The sequence below is a fragment of the Punica granatum genome, chromosome 5 (assembly GCF_007655135.1).
Source record: "Punica granatum isolate Tunisia-2019 chromosome 5, ASM765513v2, whole genome shotgun sequence".
Classification (NCBI taxonomy): Eukaryota; Viridiplantae; Streptophyta; class Magnoliopsida; order Myrtales; family Lythraceae; genus Punica; species Punica granatum.
In genome coordinates, this window is record NC_045131.1 from 30,583,456 (window position 1) to 30,599,625 (window position 16,170).

The following is a 16,170-nucleotide window of genomic DNA, read 5'->3' on the forward strand; positions in this document are numbered from 1 at the left end:
GAGTTAAGGCCACAGTCGAACGAGAAATAATCTCAATCAATAGAGTACATCCTGTGATTTTATCAAAATAAAATAAAGCAGCATTAATTGGAGTTTTCATGACAAGTCATCATGAGATCAACATGATCATCATGATCTTTAATAATAATCTAATTAACGAGATTATAATAATCTAATTAATTAACTGAGGTTGTTTGGTTTAGTCCTTGTGGGGCCCGAGCCCACCTTCCATATTTTATAAGCCAAGTCTAGTCTGTACAAGAGCTTTGGTTAGGTGCAATTATTGGCAATGCTGGCACCACTTTTTGGTGCTATACCCATACATCTCTAAGCAATGTGAACGAACGGGTTACTCAATCCCGGGACGAAGCTTCCGTGATTAAACTGGTCGGGCGCGTCTCGTCTCTTATGTGTAGTACTTTTTTTTTCCCACCGACAATAAAATACATAGACAAGTTCCGGAAATCACGAGATATTATCAACACTTCGAGTATAAGATGGGGAATTGTGCAAACTGAAAAGCATAGTCAGCTTAATTTGGGTGAGCCAACTTGCAATTCATACCTATCAACAACATTGACCCTATATGTGGTAGAGATTGAATTTGTACACAGTCATATCTTTTGTGCCCGATAATTTCTCTTTTTCTTCTTGTACTATTTACCTCATTCTCGATATCTTCGCTTCACCTAAATGTTTAGGTGACCCTACCTCATCAAACAGAAATCTGCCACCCGAATCGAGACTGATACTGCTGACTTGGACCCCAATGCTGGGGGGTGGCAGCTATTCATAGAACACGTCACAAAGTTTGACCAGGATTAAATTTTACAGCATTGTTGTTTTATTATATTGACAGCATCTGCGTAACGTGGCCGGCATTCAATTGCGGGGAAGTGTGGTTTTTATATATGTTATTATAATATGAACATGTTGGGCAATGTCCATGCAATGGAACAAGAAGATAAATAAAGTAGGGTTTAGTTTGATATATATTCGCTGTCTTCAAAGTCTCTATCACATGCATATCTATCTCGGATATTAACTAATAATCCTCCCAAAAAACTATTAAGGTCAAAATATTCCGGCTATTATTTCTATTTATGAATCATCATCGTATCAGAATATTGCGTGTCTCGAGTATATATACTTTTAGAGCAACCGATAAACATAAGTGAATCATGCACAAGCAATCATCAATTGAATTCTGGAGGCAGAGATTCAGAATATATGCACTTGTCTAGATCCGAGTAGCTAGTTAACCAATAGTGGAAGGAGGACTAGCTTCATGTCATAAGATCATACTTTAAACCGGTCGACTGTTCGGCAACACCTCGTAGTTATTGAGATCGATATCATGCCATGTGAACCGGACTTAATCGTACGTGTCTTGGGCCGAACCCGGGTGAAGATCACAGTGCATCATATAAAGTGCAGGCATGAGGCCTTAGACAAAATTTGTAACTCGTAACCCATAGGCCCATCAATGGGTCAGCCCAGTGCATCCCCACAAAATGAGTGCCAAATATCACCAGAAGGGATTTTCTATTTAAACGTGACTCAACTGCAAACTGAATTTTTAGTGAATTAATTTATAGGAATTCAGGACTCATCAGATACGCCTCACGATTAGATTTAGGATCAAGTGGACACCTGAATGATGATTAGTTTACATCTCGTGAACTTACCGAGAGAAAGAAAATATAAAATAAAATCCCCTTAAATCCAACTGGAAAATAAATATCTAAAAATTAATTATTTCTCTTCGCAGAAAACTGTGGAAATAAATTTCTGGGGATGAGCGAGGGTGATTGTGAAATTTTCTGACTTCAGCTCTTTGTCTCTCTTTAACCTGACCCCATTAATTTTATATTATATATATATGTATGTATGTATGCATATGTATGTGTTTTGGTCCACTTGCCCTAATTATTCAGTGCTTTTTACTTTCTGCAATGCTGTGGATTTTACTATCAGCATTTTGAGATAAGATTTCAGAATCGTCTTTTCATCTCTCATCAGAGGGTTCAGTTCTACTCCCCAAGTGAATGAATAAGATTACGAATATGGACATACATATTTGTATTATCTTTTTCTAATAACTCGTCGTCAGTGTGCCTCGATCTTTGCAAACAATTCTATCTTTACCGTTTTATGCGTAGTTACAGACCTAGCCAGATTTTCAAGTGAGGTTCGAATGCTGGGTTGAGTTGGTGAGGTTGGACGAGAAATAGAATAATAAGAGGCAAATACAGGCAAGAAATGTAGTACTGTGCAAAGAATATATATATATATATATATATATTTATAATCCATGTTGAACATATATATTAACAGAAATTCTTAATGCACAGAAAGAGAGCAAAGGTCTGATCTAGCCAATTGAAAAGGGGGGAATCGTGCTAGCCAGATATAGCTTTTCTATCCCTCTCTAAAAAAAAAAAATACTACTCAACGAGAAAATATATATAAAGATCGGTCACCTGACCTAACTGTATTAACGGAGATCGTGTAATAATTTCCTATTGGGGCACACGATTCTCCTCCTCTTTTATTCAGGACAAGGAAAATTTCTCCCTTTTTTCGGTAATCAAAATTTTCTTATTTTAAATTTCTATTTTTTTCGATTATAAAGAAATGAAAATCCTAATAATAACTAATAATAAGACACGGATAGTTCCATCAAATATCGAACCCGTAACCTCTTGGTTATCGGGTGAGAACGTTCACCATTGTGCTACATCATCCTTAAATTTATACTTTTATTCTGAACTTATTTCACAATTATATAAATATGTGATTATGGGTCGCAATATGAACCCTTGAGGCGAGTGGGGACATTTTCCCCACTCACCTCAAAATTTAAAAAAATTTATCCCTATTTTCATTCTTTTAAATCCAACTTAAATAAGGTATTAAGTCCCAAATCGAGCCTTTGGGGCGAGTGGGGGTCATTTCTCCTCTCACTCCTCCTTTAATTTTTTTTTTAAATTAGCATTTTTTTCCTTTTTTTTTCAGTGGTTTCGCATTTGACTCGAATAAGGTATTGAGTAATCCGGGCAACCCGTTAGCCCAAATATAGTCCAAATAATCCGATCATTATAATCGGACCACTTATTTGCAAAAAATATTTTCCCCAAATTTAGAAAATTCGGAGGAAACATCATATTATAAATAATAGATATACAAATCAAGATTTGTGCAATATCCTTTCTTTTTCAAATTTCAGGTTACAAGTAGCAGAGAAACCCTTTTCTCTCTCACATGTCTTTTTTTGTTTTATTTCTTGATTTCATCCAGTGTTTCGAACACGTCTCCACAAGGTAGTAGTGTAACATGATTGACCAATCAAGCCAAATAACCCGATCATTATGGTTAGATCAGTTATTTGTAAAAATGATCTTTTTTCCCTTTATATCTAGACTAATCGTGGAACTTGTTCGTTGCACGGGACTAAACGTGATCTTTTCTTACTAATTTTATTATGTAAAATATGTATTATAAATTTTTAAAATAGTAACTTACAATCAATAACAATATATTATTAGATATATAGTAGTAGTAGACATGTGTATTATAAGCATGTAAGTTCTTCCCTTTTTTTCTTTTATGAGTATGATATACAAATAATGTCCCCTATCATAGCAAACACATAGATTTCACAGGTAAATATAATGCCACATTTTTCAACCATATGATGTACTAACTTTTCTCCTCTTCTTCTTTTTTTTCCCTCAATTACCATAGTATTTAACATCATGCATTTTAATTTATTATCTCTATCTATTTTATCTTTTTCTAAAGAGTTATACATATGTCATATACTATTTTTATTTTACAATTTTTCGTTCATAAACACAAACTTTCTTCCTTTATATTATACCTTTTGTAAGGAAGTATACTAACTATATATACATACTTTTGTGAATTACATGTAATATTTGTTCTCTCTTTATCCATATGATAAGATCCACGAATACTCCAAATATATTGGTTAAAGATATTATAATCATTTAAAAATTAAATGGATATAAGCAATAACAATTTCTTGATATTACATCTATCTAATAGATCATTTGAAAAAAAAAATTAACCCGTGGCGGAGAGCGGACACGTTCGCTAATGGCTTTGATTTCATTGGAGGAATAGAAGAAGACGAATGCTTTGAGATGGGCCCACGTTGCACTTAGTAAATGGTTGAAATCGTAGGCAAGGGTCCCACCTGATTCCTCATCAGCTTTTCGACATACCGATGGGCCTTTTCAGGCCGACTATTTCACAGAAGAGAGGCTACAGGCCCAACTTGGAATCTAAAACAGTGGGCCCCACCCTTCGCATTCCTCGAGTTTTCTTAGAGCACGAACTATTCTCAATTAATTGGCTTAGATTAATTCTCCATCAGGTATTAATCACGAAGTGCTTATCATATTGAGACCCACATTGTTGATAAAGTCTACCAACTAATGGTGCAGTATGACTACGGCATCAGGCCTAGTAGTTTGAGGGTCATCATTTATCTCTTTTCATTACAAGATCATAACTCGAATATTCCCTCATTGCAAAATGATAAGGGGTTCATAAATACATTATTTTTTTCTGAAAAAATAAAGTCTCCCTTTCAAAAGTGTACTTGATTGCTAATACGAAAGTAAAATAGTGTTTTCCCCGCATAGATGCCTTCTCGGTTTCCAAAAGATAATTCCCGATGCATACGCACGTACGTACATGTGATTAGGATTTTATAAAGCAGCAATTTGTGGCCGTGATGAAGCGGTACTTCGAGTTAGAAGGTGTAGTATATCTATTTAAATGCGTAGTACTTTAAAATACTATGCATTTGAATATAATCCATATACATAATTGAAATGCTACGTATTTAGATTATGTATATGGATTATATACCGCATTGTCACGTTGACAAATTGTCACTGTATAAAATCCCATGTGATTATACATTATTGAATGATAAATTACATACAGCTCCGACATCGAGAAAGGGTGTCCTCAACTAACGTTGGTATAATATTCTTTTGTTCCTCAATCTTCAGCTGACCTAACTATAATACAGAAGGAAAAAACTTTAAGTATATACTGATAAACTAACGCAGTTTCATAGCACATGTACAATGGATCATAACTCAACTTGATACTTCAAACATGCTTAAACGATCTTGATCCACGTGCTTACAAAGTGTGCTCTATATATTTGACCAATAGATTTTCTTTTCCCAATGAGATCGCTAGATGTCAATGTGCGAAACTTTACCTAGGAGTTACGCGAATATTCATCGAAAATCATCAAGAATTGGATGGTAGAAAAAGGTAAGGCAGTAAGCACTGGGTTGGCACGCTATGGTTAATAAAATCTCCATAGATTCGTGGGAGTATATAGTAGTTGAGATTCTCAAACTACAAAATCTTTTTCATAGGATGAATTATAGTGTGGGAGAGTGTACTGTCTTGTACAGGACTTTCTTTTGGAGATGATGAGGAAGGACGAGAGGATCCCATGCAACCAACATAGCTGTTAGAATTTGACCTTTACATATATCCACACACCTCCTATGTAATTTATATATGTTATGTAATATGTATATATATGATATATATTATATCATATATGATGAGATAAAGTGCTACATGTGGTGATGTCTGATCTTGAACTTGGCCCTTTCAGGGTTTTTTCACTGTCAAGTGTAAAGGCTGAAGGGTAAAGCAACGTTATCTTTATCTTGTTGGAATTGAATCTCGAAGCCCTCTCTTAGTTTGACCATCTGTTCTTAACCTACCAATCTTCGTGATCCACACATTTAACGTGCATGCTTGTCTTCTGAGCTTCGAATTGAGAGCACATTTCTACTAAGGTAAATTGCACTGGTGATACAAAATATTTTACAAATATTTCATTATGATCCAAAAAGTTTTTTTCGCTACATGATGGTACAAAATGTTTCAAAGTTGTTTCATGATGGTACAAACCGTCAACTCGAGCTTGACGCCGTCAAGCCGACGCTGACGTGGCTATTACGTGTTACCTCCTTGCTGACGTGGCCGAAAAATTTAAAATAATTCTAAAAATTTTAAATTTTAAAATTTTAAAACTTTTAAAAATAATTTTAAACTTTTAATTTAAAATTTAAAATAATTTTTATTATTTAAAATTAAAATAATTTTTATTATTTAAAAAAATAATTTTAATATTAAATTTAAAATAATTTTAATATTAAATATTACATTTTTTATAAAATTATTTTAAATTATTTTAAAAAAAAAAAATATTTTAAAAAAAAAAAATTTAAATTATTTTAAAATTTTCAAAATTTTAAAATAATTTTTTTTATTTTTTTCTAAATTTTTACTCTTTTTTGTATTTTTTATTATTTTTTGTATTTTTAAAAAATTAAAAATTAAAAATTTTTAAAAATAATTTTAAATTTTCAAAAATTTTAAATATTTTTTTTTCAAAATTTTTACTCTTTTTTTTTGTATTTTTTTTAATTTTTTTTGTATTTTTTTGGACTTTTTAAATTTTTATTTTCTCTTAAATGACGTGGCGCACTATGATTGATTCCCCGTAACAAAAGTGACACATAGGACGCGCTACGTCAGCAAAATGTTAACGGCGTTAGGGCCAATTGACGGTTTGTACCATAATGAAACAATTTTGAAATATTTTGTTTCATCATGTAGCGAAAAAAACTTTTTGAACCATAATAAAATATTTGTAAAATATTTTGGACCATCAGTGCAATTTACCCTTCCACTAAGCAAAAAGCCGTTTGTCGTCATGTCATAGAAATCATGCATATTTGTTACGCTTAAATCCTCGTTATCTGAATTTCTGTAGAACCTTAATTTGTAGCTGATATTGACCCTCTCCAGGATGTCGTCGATGGATTGAGAACCTGTTATTCATTGGCCAGTCTAGCTAGGCTGGACAAGTAATATATCTCCGACCACAAACGTACGTACAGGAGGTTGGACTTCAGTGGCAAGAACCACTAGTGAGCTTCTTATGGTGAGAAATTCATTCAGAAATCTATTTTTCACATGCATTCTAGTTACTTCGATAATATATATATATATGTATAATATTATTTACAATTTTCCTTACACTCTTTTTTGGAATCCTTCAAAATATACTAATTCAATTTATTCCTGATAGGAATTCATTTATGTTATTAGGAATCCAAGTAACACTTTCTTTTGAAAATGCATGATTTACATGGGAATTTAAATTGGGCCAAAACTAACCTAGATGTAGTCTAATTTTTTTTATTATTTCAAATTAACAACTCTTTATGTTAAATTTTAAAATCCTATAAAAATAATTTACTTTATTTTAAGATGCATTCCAAACAAAATTATTCAATTCATTTGAGTTAAATTCCTTAATTTTCTAAATAACATAAGACATGTACAGTTGAATTAAATTAAATTGAGTCGAGTCGAACTAAAATAAACTGAACTAAAATGATTTCTTGCAAGAATTGATTCCGAAATCCGTGTTGGAAAAATCATATTTAGAGCATATGCCGTACCCTCCTCATCCTCTACGACCATGAGGCCCCCCGTGATAAAAGAAAGTTCTTATAGTGTGATGAAATTATGAACTTTCCTCAAAATTCCAACTCAAAATGTTTCAGAGTTTGCTACAAATTCTTCTTTTAGCTAGAATTGAAATTGTGAAAAATATTACTTCCATAATTTCGGAGAATAGAGTACTTAAAAATTATTTCTCCTCCTATTAAGTGGATTTTTTGAGATTCGAATTTGAGTTCTCTTTCTTATAAAACTCAGTACTACTTCTCACTCTAACAAAAGTTTATTAATCAGTTTTCATGACGTCATTGATCGTTGCTCACATTAATTAATTTGATACCTGCAGTTTTTATATGGGATCCCACAGATTCGACTGTGGGATTTATATATGCTGGACCAATTAATTATTACATATAGGATTGATCTAAACAACTCGTCCAGCGTACCAAATATCGCACGTGACATGTCATTGTTAAAAGAATAGGACACCACCAACTTGTCGGATCGTTCTTAGTATGCTAAATTAATGAGGCTTCAAATGATACGTGAATTAAAAGAGGGCGGTTGTCCTGCTCGAATTGACGAAAAATTATCAATTAGATGGCTGATCGATATTAAATGAATTTGATCGATCACAATATAATAGCATTATAAAATTTTCACTAAACTTACAACCGATTAGACCTTTATATAATAATCATAAAAGATCAAGCTAATAGCATATTGAATTCAAAGATATCATATCCATTATCTTCTTAATTTCTATTTTAGATGTGGTGAATATCAACGATTCAAGTCATAATATATGCACCTATCACTATTCTTTTTTTAAATCCATTGCAATTTCTAGTGATTTTTTTTTGTATGGCACCATTCATGAACTAAGATCATCTATTAATCATGTTATGGTGACATGCTGAGTCAGCTAAAGGACAGAAGGACGAGTGCTCCTGTGGATTTAACAATTGTTACAATTCCATGACAGATTTTTATTTTATTTTTTGTGTTTTTGGGGGTGGGGTTGGAGAGGGTGGCAGAATCCCCACTCCATTCACTCCTTTAAATGCTATCTATCTCCTCTTCTTCCTTTCCCCTCTGTCTGTCGCTGCACACATTGAAAGAGAGAGAGCGAGGTTTGCTTAGAAGACTTGGAAGCTTCAAGGCCTTCACTCGACCCAAATGGGTGAAGTAAGTGATCAAATCAATGGTTTTTTTTTTCTTTTTTTGTCATTCATTTTTATTAGTTTAATTTTAATTTATTTTATATTGGGGTATGTAAATAAATTAGGAGAAGAAAGAGGAGAAGAAGGAGGAAAAGAAGGAAGAGAGCAAGGAAGCTGGGGAGAAGAAGGGTGAGAAGAGCAAGGAAGAAGCAGCTGATGCTGCCCCTCCTCCTGAGATTGTTCTCAAGGTCGATATGCATTGCGAGGCCTGCGCTCGGAAGATCGCCCGCGCATTGAAAGGATTCGAAGGTCCGTATGATATACCATACATAAAGTCTGCCTCTCATATCACTTCCTTAATAATTTTCTTTCATTTCTTTGGATATGGATCGTCTTCGTTTTAAGGGTTGTAATCAAGTGTCCCTTCGGATATGCACATTACTAGAATTAAAACCGATCCGACGGAGAAGATCCGCATGGTCCCTATGCACAAGCTCAGGCAAAAATTACCAAGAACTTCATTCATTGAGGTAAAAAATGAAGCACGAGAACTCTTGCCGAGGCGAGCTTGAGTCCTTTCCACCAGAGCCTCGGATGCTGATTGTTTACCGTTTGATTTATAGTTAAAAAGCAGAGGATTATGATCTGAAGTAGTCCTATAAAAGGGAAATTTATCCGGTCCGGAATAAAGCCGGTCCGTTCAACTGCACTTTGCTCCAGTCGACTACAATTATTTTATAGTCGGCTATGCTATCATGGATCTGTTCCGCTCTTGGACCGGCTAAGCTCCCCTAAAAGTGGTGATTCAACGGTTGTATTAGTTGTTATTTATTAGTTGTTTTTAAATTCAAAATGATTTGGATTTTTTGGTAAAAAAAGTGTATTTTAATCACTTTACTTCTGACAAAAAAAAAGTGTTTATTTCCCCAGAAAGGCCAAAATAAATTTTAAATTACTATTCCTGGAAATTCACGGGCTATATTAATATTATATTTGTTTCTGTGTAGATGAATTTGAATGTTTACATTTTAAATTATTTTGGTATATATGACCATAATTAAAAAAGTGAAGAATGAATTTCTTCATTATTTTTTTATATATTTTTTTGAATATATAATTAACAAATAATTAGTGGCGTAATTTCATCAGCAGTAACATCAAAACAAAATGTACGGCAGAGCCAGGCCCATGCCCATCCATGCATACACCTATCCAGAGGTTTCTAAATTAATTTATTCTTTCAAAAATTGATCACACTCACACACACACACACACACACATATATATATATATATATTGCGACTCAGTACTTGTCCCATTATTTAACCGCGGCATACCCGATTCCAAACCTCTCGAACTTTGCGATGAAATTCTAAGGTCGGCGTGCGGTGTGCGCTAATCTGTGGTGCCGTATATGGCCTGAATAATAAATAGATATAATAATAATAGAAGCAATTATACCTGTATTATTATCGCATTGAGTCATGAGCATACATATTATTATATTAATTACAATTAATCAATAATTAATTGATCTAATTTAATATATGTGTATGTATATGTATGTGTATTATAATTGCAGGGGTTGAGGAAGTGAGCACAGACAGCAAGAGCAGCAAAGTGGTGGTGAAAGGGAAGGCAGCCGACCCAGCAAAGGTGTTTGAACGTCTCCAGAAAAAAAGTGGCCGAAAGGTTGAGCTAATCTCTCCCATCCCTAAGCCCCCCGAGGAGAAGAGCAATGAGGCCGAGAATAAGGAGGAAAATAAAGAACCCAAAGAGGAGAAAAAGGAAGAGGTAATCAATTTCAATTCAACTAATATAAAATAATCAATCAATCAGTCAGTTAACCATTAATCATGCCAATTTTCTTCTCCTTTTTCACTCTTTTTTCCATGATTATAAGAGAGCTTCATATAAGCGAATGATAAAAAGTCAAATAAAATGGTACGTAAAAAAAAATCAAACTATACGCCTTTAAATCAATAAAACGAGAGCACACTAAACTACATATCGTTTGTCTTTTTGGCTTTCTTTTTGCCTTAAAGGAAGAGAGCAATTGATTATTATTAATTAATATTTCCCCAATGTTCGTGCATCACTTAAATAAGCCTTTAATAATTGCAAGGAAGAAAATTTCATGACACCCACATTTTCCTCAAGGCCATGGTACATACTTTACATACATGTACTTTGTATGCATACTTTATAACATGTATACTTTCATAAAAAATATAACACATGTATACAGGGATGGATTTAGGGGTGCGGGGGTCATCCCCTTAGATTTAATAAAAAATACAAAATTTCTATTAGCATGTGTCGAGTTAATCAATTTTTTGATGAAATAATCCTAGATCCGTCCTTGCATGTATATATATGTGTGTGTATTACATGGCCTTGAGAGTGAAACCTCCTTTTGAAACTAGAGGTCATCATGTATGAGTTTCTAATTTGGTTTTGACTTTTGACCTTTAGATCGATAATATGAATATACCGATTTAGACCATGGCCTGCTTCTGCACAGGTCAAGGATCCCTCCTGCATGACACGATGAATCCGTTTAATTCATGCTTCTTTTTTTCCAATGATTTTTTCTTTTCGAGAGTCGGTTTTGGAGGTTACTTACTAATTAGTCTTGAAAGTGGTGAATTAATTTAAGAACTAATCAATAATGCAAGCAATTAGAAACATATATATATATATATATATGTATGTATGTATGTATTATAGGATTTTTGAGTAGTTGAAGAAGGGCAAATGCATGATAGATATTCAAACGAGCTTAGCTTGTGGGGTGGGGTGGAGTGGGGCTTTGCCTTTACGAGCTGACATGAAAGTAACAAAACAAAGTGAGCAAAACGACATGGTGGTAAGGGGCACATCTTACCATGTAAAAAAGAAAAGGCAACAACAACAGCACCACCACCACCACCACCACCATCACATTATTTCGTTTCATTTAATAATACTAACTTATGCATCTGCCCTTTGGCCCCACGTAGAACCAAGTTGGTCTTCCGTACAAGTTCAGTAATAGTAATAGTAAATAATGTAATAGTAATTCATATAGGAATTTGTACAGTTCACTGTATGGACGGTTTATGAATCTTTGGTAGCTATTAGCTTAATATGAAGCTCATCACCAAGTGTTGATTCAGTCGTCATTGAATATATTCTTATGTGATGGATCCAGGAGAGTTAGCCGGACAGTCCCCTAAAAATTTGGATGTTCTAAATGAATTTACATTTTATTTTTGAAATTTTAATAAAGTTTCTTGTATTCGTACCATTAATTAGGAGATATTTTTCCTATTCACTCTCTCAAGGATCTCGAATCTTCTTCTAAATTTAAATTCCGAGTCTATTCCCAGAATGGTCCATATGTGATAATGAAAATATCTAGAGAGTTTTAACATAATATGTACAAACATTGCAAATTCATTTTTATCTAAATGAGCTTTTTCTCGTATACGGCTAAAATTTAGCTACATTGATATTAGATATATATCGATAGTAATTACATTCCATCGTCAATAAGTTTTTACAGATAAATGGAAAGGTACATGCATAGGGAAATAAAAGGCAGCACGAAAGTTATTATTGAAGACAATAAAACTTGACACCTGTTGTTGGCTCCAGCGAAATAAGTGTACTGACGTGTTATTATACCCCCTTCGTCAACATGTTTCAATTCTGATGAAAGATAATTTTTATCCATAAATGGACGTTGTTTGTTCAAAAGTATAAAACACTGGAATGGTGCATGCATGTGAAGGTAGGGCCTTTCTCTGCTGCTGTGAGGTGGTTTTTGTCCTTTCATCCATTTTTTTGTCAGATCCTTGGATTCGGAGTACTTTTTGGCTTCTTCTCTCGTATAGAGTTTATAAATCAAAAATATTTTCCTAAGAATTATTCATTGCCAAATTTATTATTTTGCTCAATTATTCAAATTATTATAATTTAATTTTGATAAATATGTAATTCTCGAGCAAAATTGTTATATGCTTGAGTGGTGTTCCCATATCTTAGTATATTTTTGGACAGCCTCCAGCTCCTATCACGGTGGTTTTGAGTGTTCGAATGCATTGCGAAGCATGCGCCCAGGTTTTACAGAAGCGCGTTCGGAAAATCAAAGGTACTCATGTATAATATTTATATCGCCTTTCTCGATCAGTCTTATTAAATGTCAGGTTTATCGGGCGGAAGTAATTGCCAAAAATATGCTCTATCCAACATAGATGACATGCTTGAAAAGGTCTGAAAGATAATTAGGCTAGACTTAAGCCTAGAACCATCCTACAAAACGACATACTATAATATCCATCATGCTTACTGGTATGGGCAAATAACTACATCAAGTCAAACCACACCCGGTGAAACCCGGAGTTGAAGTTGCTATTGAAATTCGAAGAGAATCAGATTTGTTTAGTATTATACACAGCAGGAACAAAGGTCAAACATGAAAGCCGGTTCCCAGATTCATTAGGTCATGGATTTTGTGCGAACAGGCTCAGCCAGTTTTGGCAGCATATTTGAACTTCACAAATCATGATGTTTCTTTCGTTTGGCAGGTGTGGAATCAGTGGAAACGGACCTAAGTAATGACAAAGTGATAGTGAAGGGCATATTCGAACCGCAAATGCTTGTCTATTACGTGAAGAAAAGGACCGGGAAGCAAGCATCCATAGTGAAGGATGAGGAGAAGAAGGGAGAGGAAGAGAAGAAAGAAGAAAAGAAGGAAGGAGGAGATCAAGACAAGAAAGGCGACGCACCGGAGGAAAAGAAAGACGAAGGAGATCAAGATGAAAAAAGCGACGAAGACAAGAACAAGACCGACATCAAACGGAGCGAGTACTGGCCCTCCAAGTACTACATGGAGTATGCGTACGCCCCTCAGATCTTCAGCGATGAGAACCCGAACGCCTGCTCGGTGATGTAGTGCCTTCTTCCGTATGTATGTATGTATTGTCCTCCCTGTCAATCGCAGGTCCGCAATTTTCCTTGTATCTATATTCAACTCGGTGTGCTTAGTAATAATAAGAGTTCTGTTTTAGTCTATATAGCAAGAACTTGAATTAACGGGTCGGGTGATACTGCTTTTTACCGTCGTGTAATTTGTGTTGGTAACTCTCGAACTTATTAATTTTAGTTTCTCCTTCTCCTACTCAAGTGTAGATTAGAATGTCCCCAGAGTTGGCGGCCGGGAACAAGTTTAAGTTGTACATTTTTTCGATCATATTAAGTTCTTGGTTTTTTCTCCTACTCATACATTCCGTTCAAAGATATTCCGAATAGCATTACTTGCATTTTCTGAAAGGCAGCACTTGCTGTTGGATCTTCGAATTTCCCTCCCTGAATTCATCAGAGTAAAATGAAGTTTGCCCCTTGAGCCCAGAGGCAAAGTGTCTCCCGACCTTTAAATTTTTGCACCATACCCTCCAACCTACTTAAAAGAAGGTAACGTGCACCCCGTTTACTTTTCTGGCCAAAGCTTAAAAAAGAAAGAACGTAAGAAAGAGAAGGGGGAAGATGCAAAGTGAGCGCGGTGATCTCTCTATATCTATGTTCCATGATCCTCTCCCAAGCGGAGTCCAAACATGCTACTACTCCCCCGTTTTCTCGTCCGAGGTCACTCTCAAGGATGTGGAAATTGTGCATTTTGCAGTTTCAATACTGCTTCACAGTCAGGATGAGTATTTGTTGTGCTAATGTTAACAACTACATGTGAAAATCAAGGCTTTATGCACATTCATCATATGATGTTCGAGCAAGCGTCCAAAAGATGAACACCCCATACTGCCCTTGTTTTGATTAGCATAATCTCCTGAAATGAGGATCTAAACTGATGAGCATGCAAATCACAAACAGAGGGGAGCAGTAGCATGTATAAGGTGACAATTTTTGGCTTCATCCTTACTAAAACCGCCCTCGGACGATACAGGGAGAGACTTGGGGAGTAGTAGCATGTTGGGCCTCAACTTGGGAGAGGATTCATGAGACACACAGAGAGATTTGGGGAGAAAAGTGGCGGTAGTCGCGCAATAAAATTATTTTATGAATTATGAAATTAATAAATTAATAGTAAATTAAATTTTGGCCAGAAAAGTAGACGGGTTGCACTTTGCTCCCTATTAAGTAGGTTGGGGGTATGGTGCAAAAATTTAAAGGTCGGGAGGCACTTTATCTCTTAGGCTCAAAACTTGGGGGGTGAATTGCAATTCATCATATCTATAGAAGAAAGATAATAGAAACTTAAAATGACGAAGAAATAATGGGAAAGAGCCAATAATGAGGAAGGGACCATTAAAAAAGGAATTCATTGAAGTTGCACTCGCTTTCATTTTGGAATTAAGAAATAATGGGAAAGTACCAATAATGAGGAAGGGACCACTGTTAAAAATGGAATTCATTGAAGTTGCACTTGCTTTCGTTTTGGAATTAAGAGGTCGTGAATTCCGCTATCATTAGTGGGACTTCCTCCGCCATTCACTTCCCTTTCTCGAATCTCATGTAAGGTCGATTAACCTTCCCTCCCAACCTAACAAACAACTGAGAAGAGACCATTGCAGCCTACCTTAGACATTGTCCATGAAGTATAGGTTGCCTGGGATGGACCTCTTGGGCCAAGGCAGAAGATTTCCGGTGGGCTCAATTTTGTTGTCCAGTTTTTGCTTTTCGTTTTTCGATGTTCCGGTGGAAGGACAAACTGACCACGAGTTCCACACTTGGATTAACATAATGAGTAATTAGAACTATATATCTCTTTTTGGATAATTGCAATTTCATTAATACTTCAAGGATCAGAATATACAAAGTACAAATCAACAAAGTGCTTTACTAATGACATCAGGTAATGAGAACCAAAATTAGAGGATAAACAGCAGGATCTGACTTTGTGAGTAAGGTTAGGCAGTGAAATTCCTTTTCAAACGAACCATCTCTATAACCTGAGGAACCAAGGCTTTATGATCCATCTTCTTGCCTTTGAAAGCCCTAGAATTCCTCTCTCTCCATATTAAATAAATGTAATAAGTCCAACATAACTTTTTGAGAATAGTGTCTAGGGTTCTTCCCTTCCAAGAAGTAGCAGAATTTAGCTCATAAGTCCAATCACTCGTCGGGCTAACTAGCTCCAATATATGTTGGTCACTAGCCCAAACTTCTCTGGTGATGGTACATGAGAAGAAAAGGTGGTCACGAGTTTCCACTTCAGTATTATAGAATTCATAAAAAGATTATCCCTCCAAGCACCCCAAGACAACAATCTAGATTTCGTAGCAAGTCTATCTAAGATTGCAAGCCAAGAGATGAAAGATACATGTGGGATAGGTCCCTAGAACCATATCAGTTTGTACCAAGGAACTCTTGGCTTCCTCGGCCTTAAATCATGCCAAAATTGAGCCATAACAAAATGAGGACGAGAATTCCAAAGAACAATATCAGAGTTAACATATTGAACAGCTTG

The 16,170-nt window shown here is 35.0% G+C and overlaps 1 protein-coding gene across 1 annotated transcript; it reads left to right on the top strand.

Annotated features, from left to right (window-relative positions):
- The first annotated feature begins 8,570 nt into the window (after positions 1-8,570).
- On the top strand, positions 8,571-13,869 carry LOC116208218 (heavy metal-associated isoprenylated plant protein 7-like). Its single transcript, XM_031541547.1, has 5 exons — positions 8,571-8,730; positions 8,831-9,014; positions 10,288-10,499; positions 12,750-12,840; positions 13,277-13,869. Exons 1-5 carry the CDS (start codon positions 8,722-8,724, stop codon positions 13,642-13,644), a joined length of 864 nt encoding a protein of 287 aa, XP_031397407.1. The 5' UTR covers positions 8,571-8,721; the 3' UTR covers positions 13,645-13,869.
- The last annotated feature ends 2,301 nt before the right edge of the window (positions 13,870-16,170 follow it).

What these genes read in the sequence shown, in the direction of transcription:
- LOC116208218 (XM_031541547.1), top strand. An exon ending in CGCATTGAAAGGATTCGAAG is followed by an intron (nt 9,015 to 10,287) that starts GTCCGTATGATA and finishes TTATAATTGCAG; the next exon opens with GGGTTGAGGAAGTGAGCACA. An exon ending in AAGAGGAGAAAAAGGAAGAG is followed by an intron (nt 10,500 to 12,749) that starts GTAATCAATTTC and finishes ATTTTTGGACAG; the next exon opens with CCTCCAGCTCCTATCACGGT.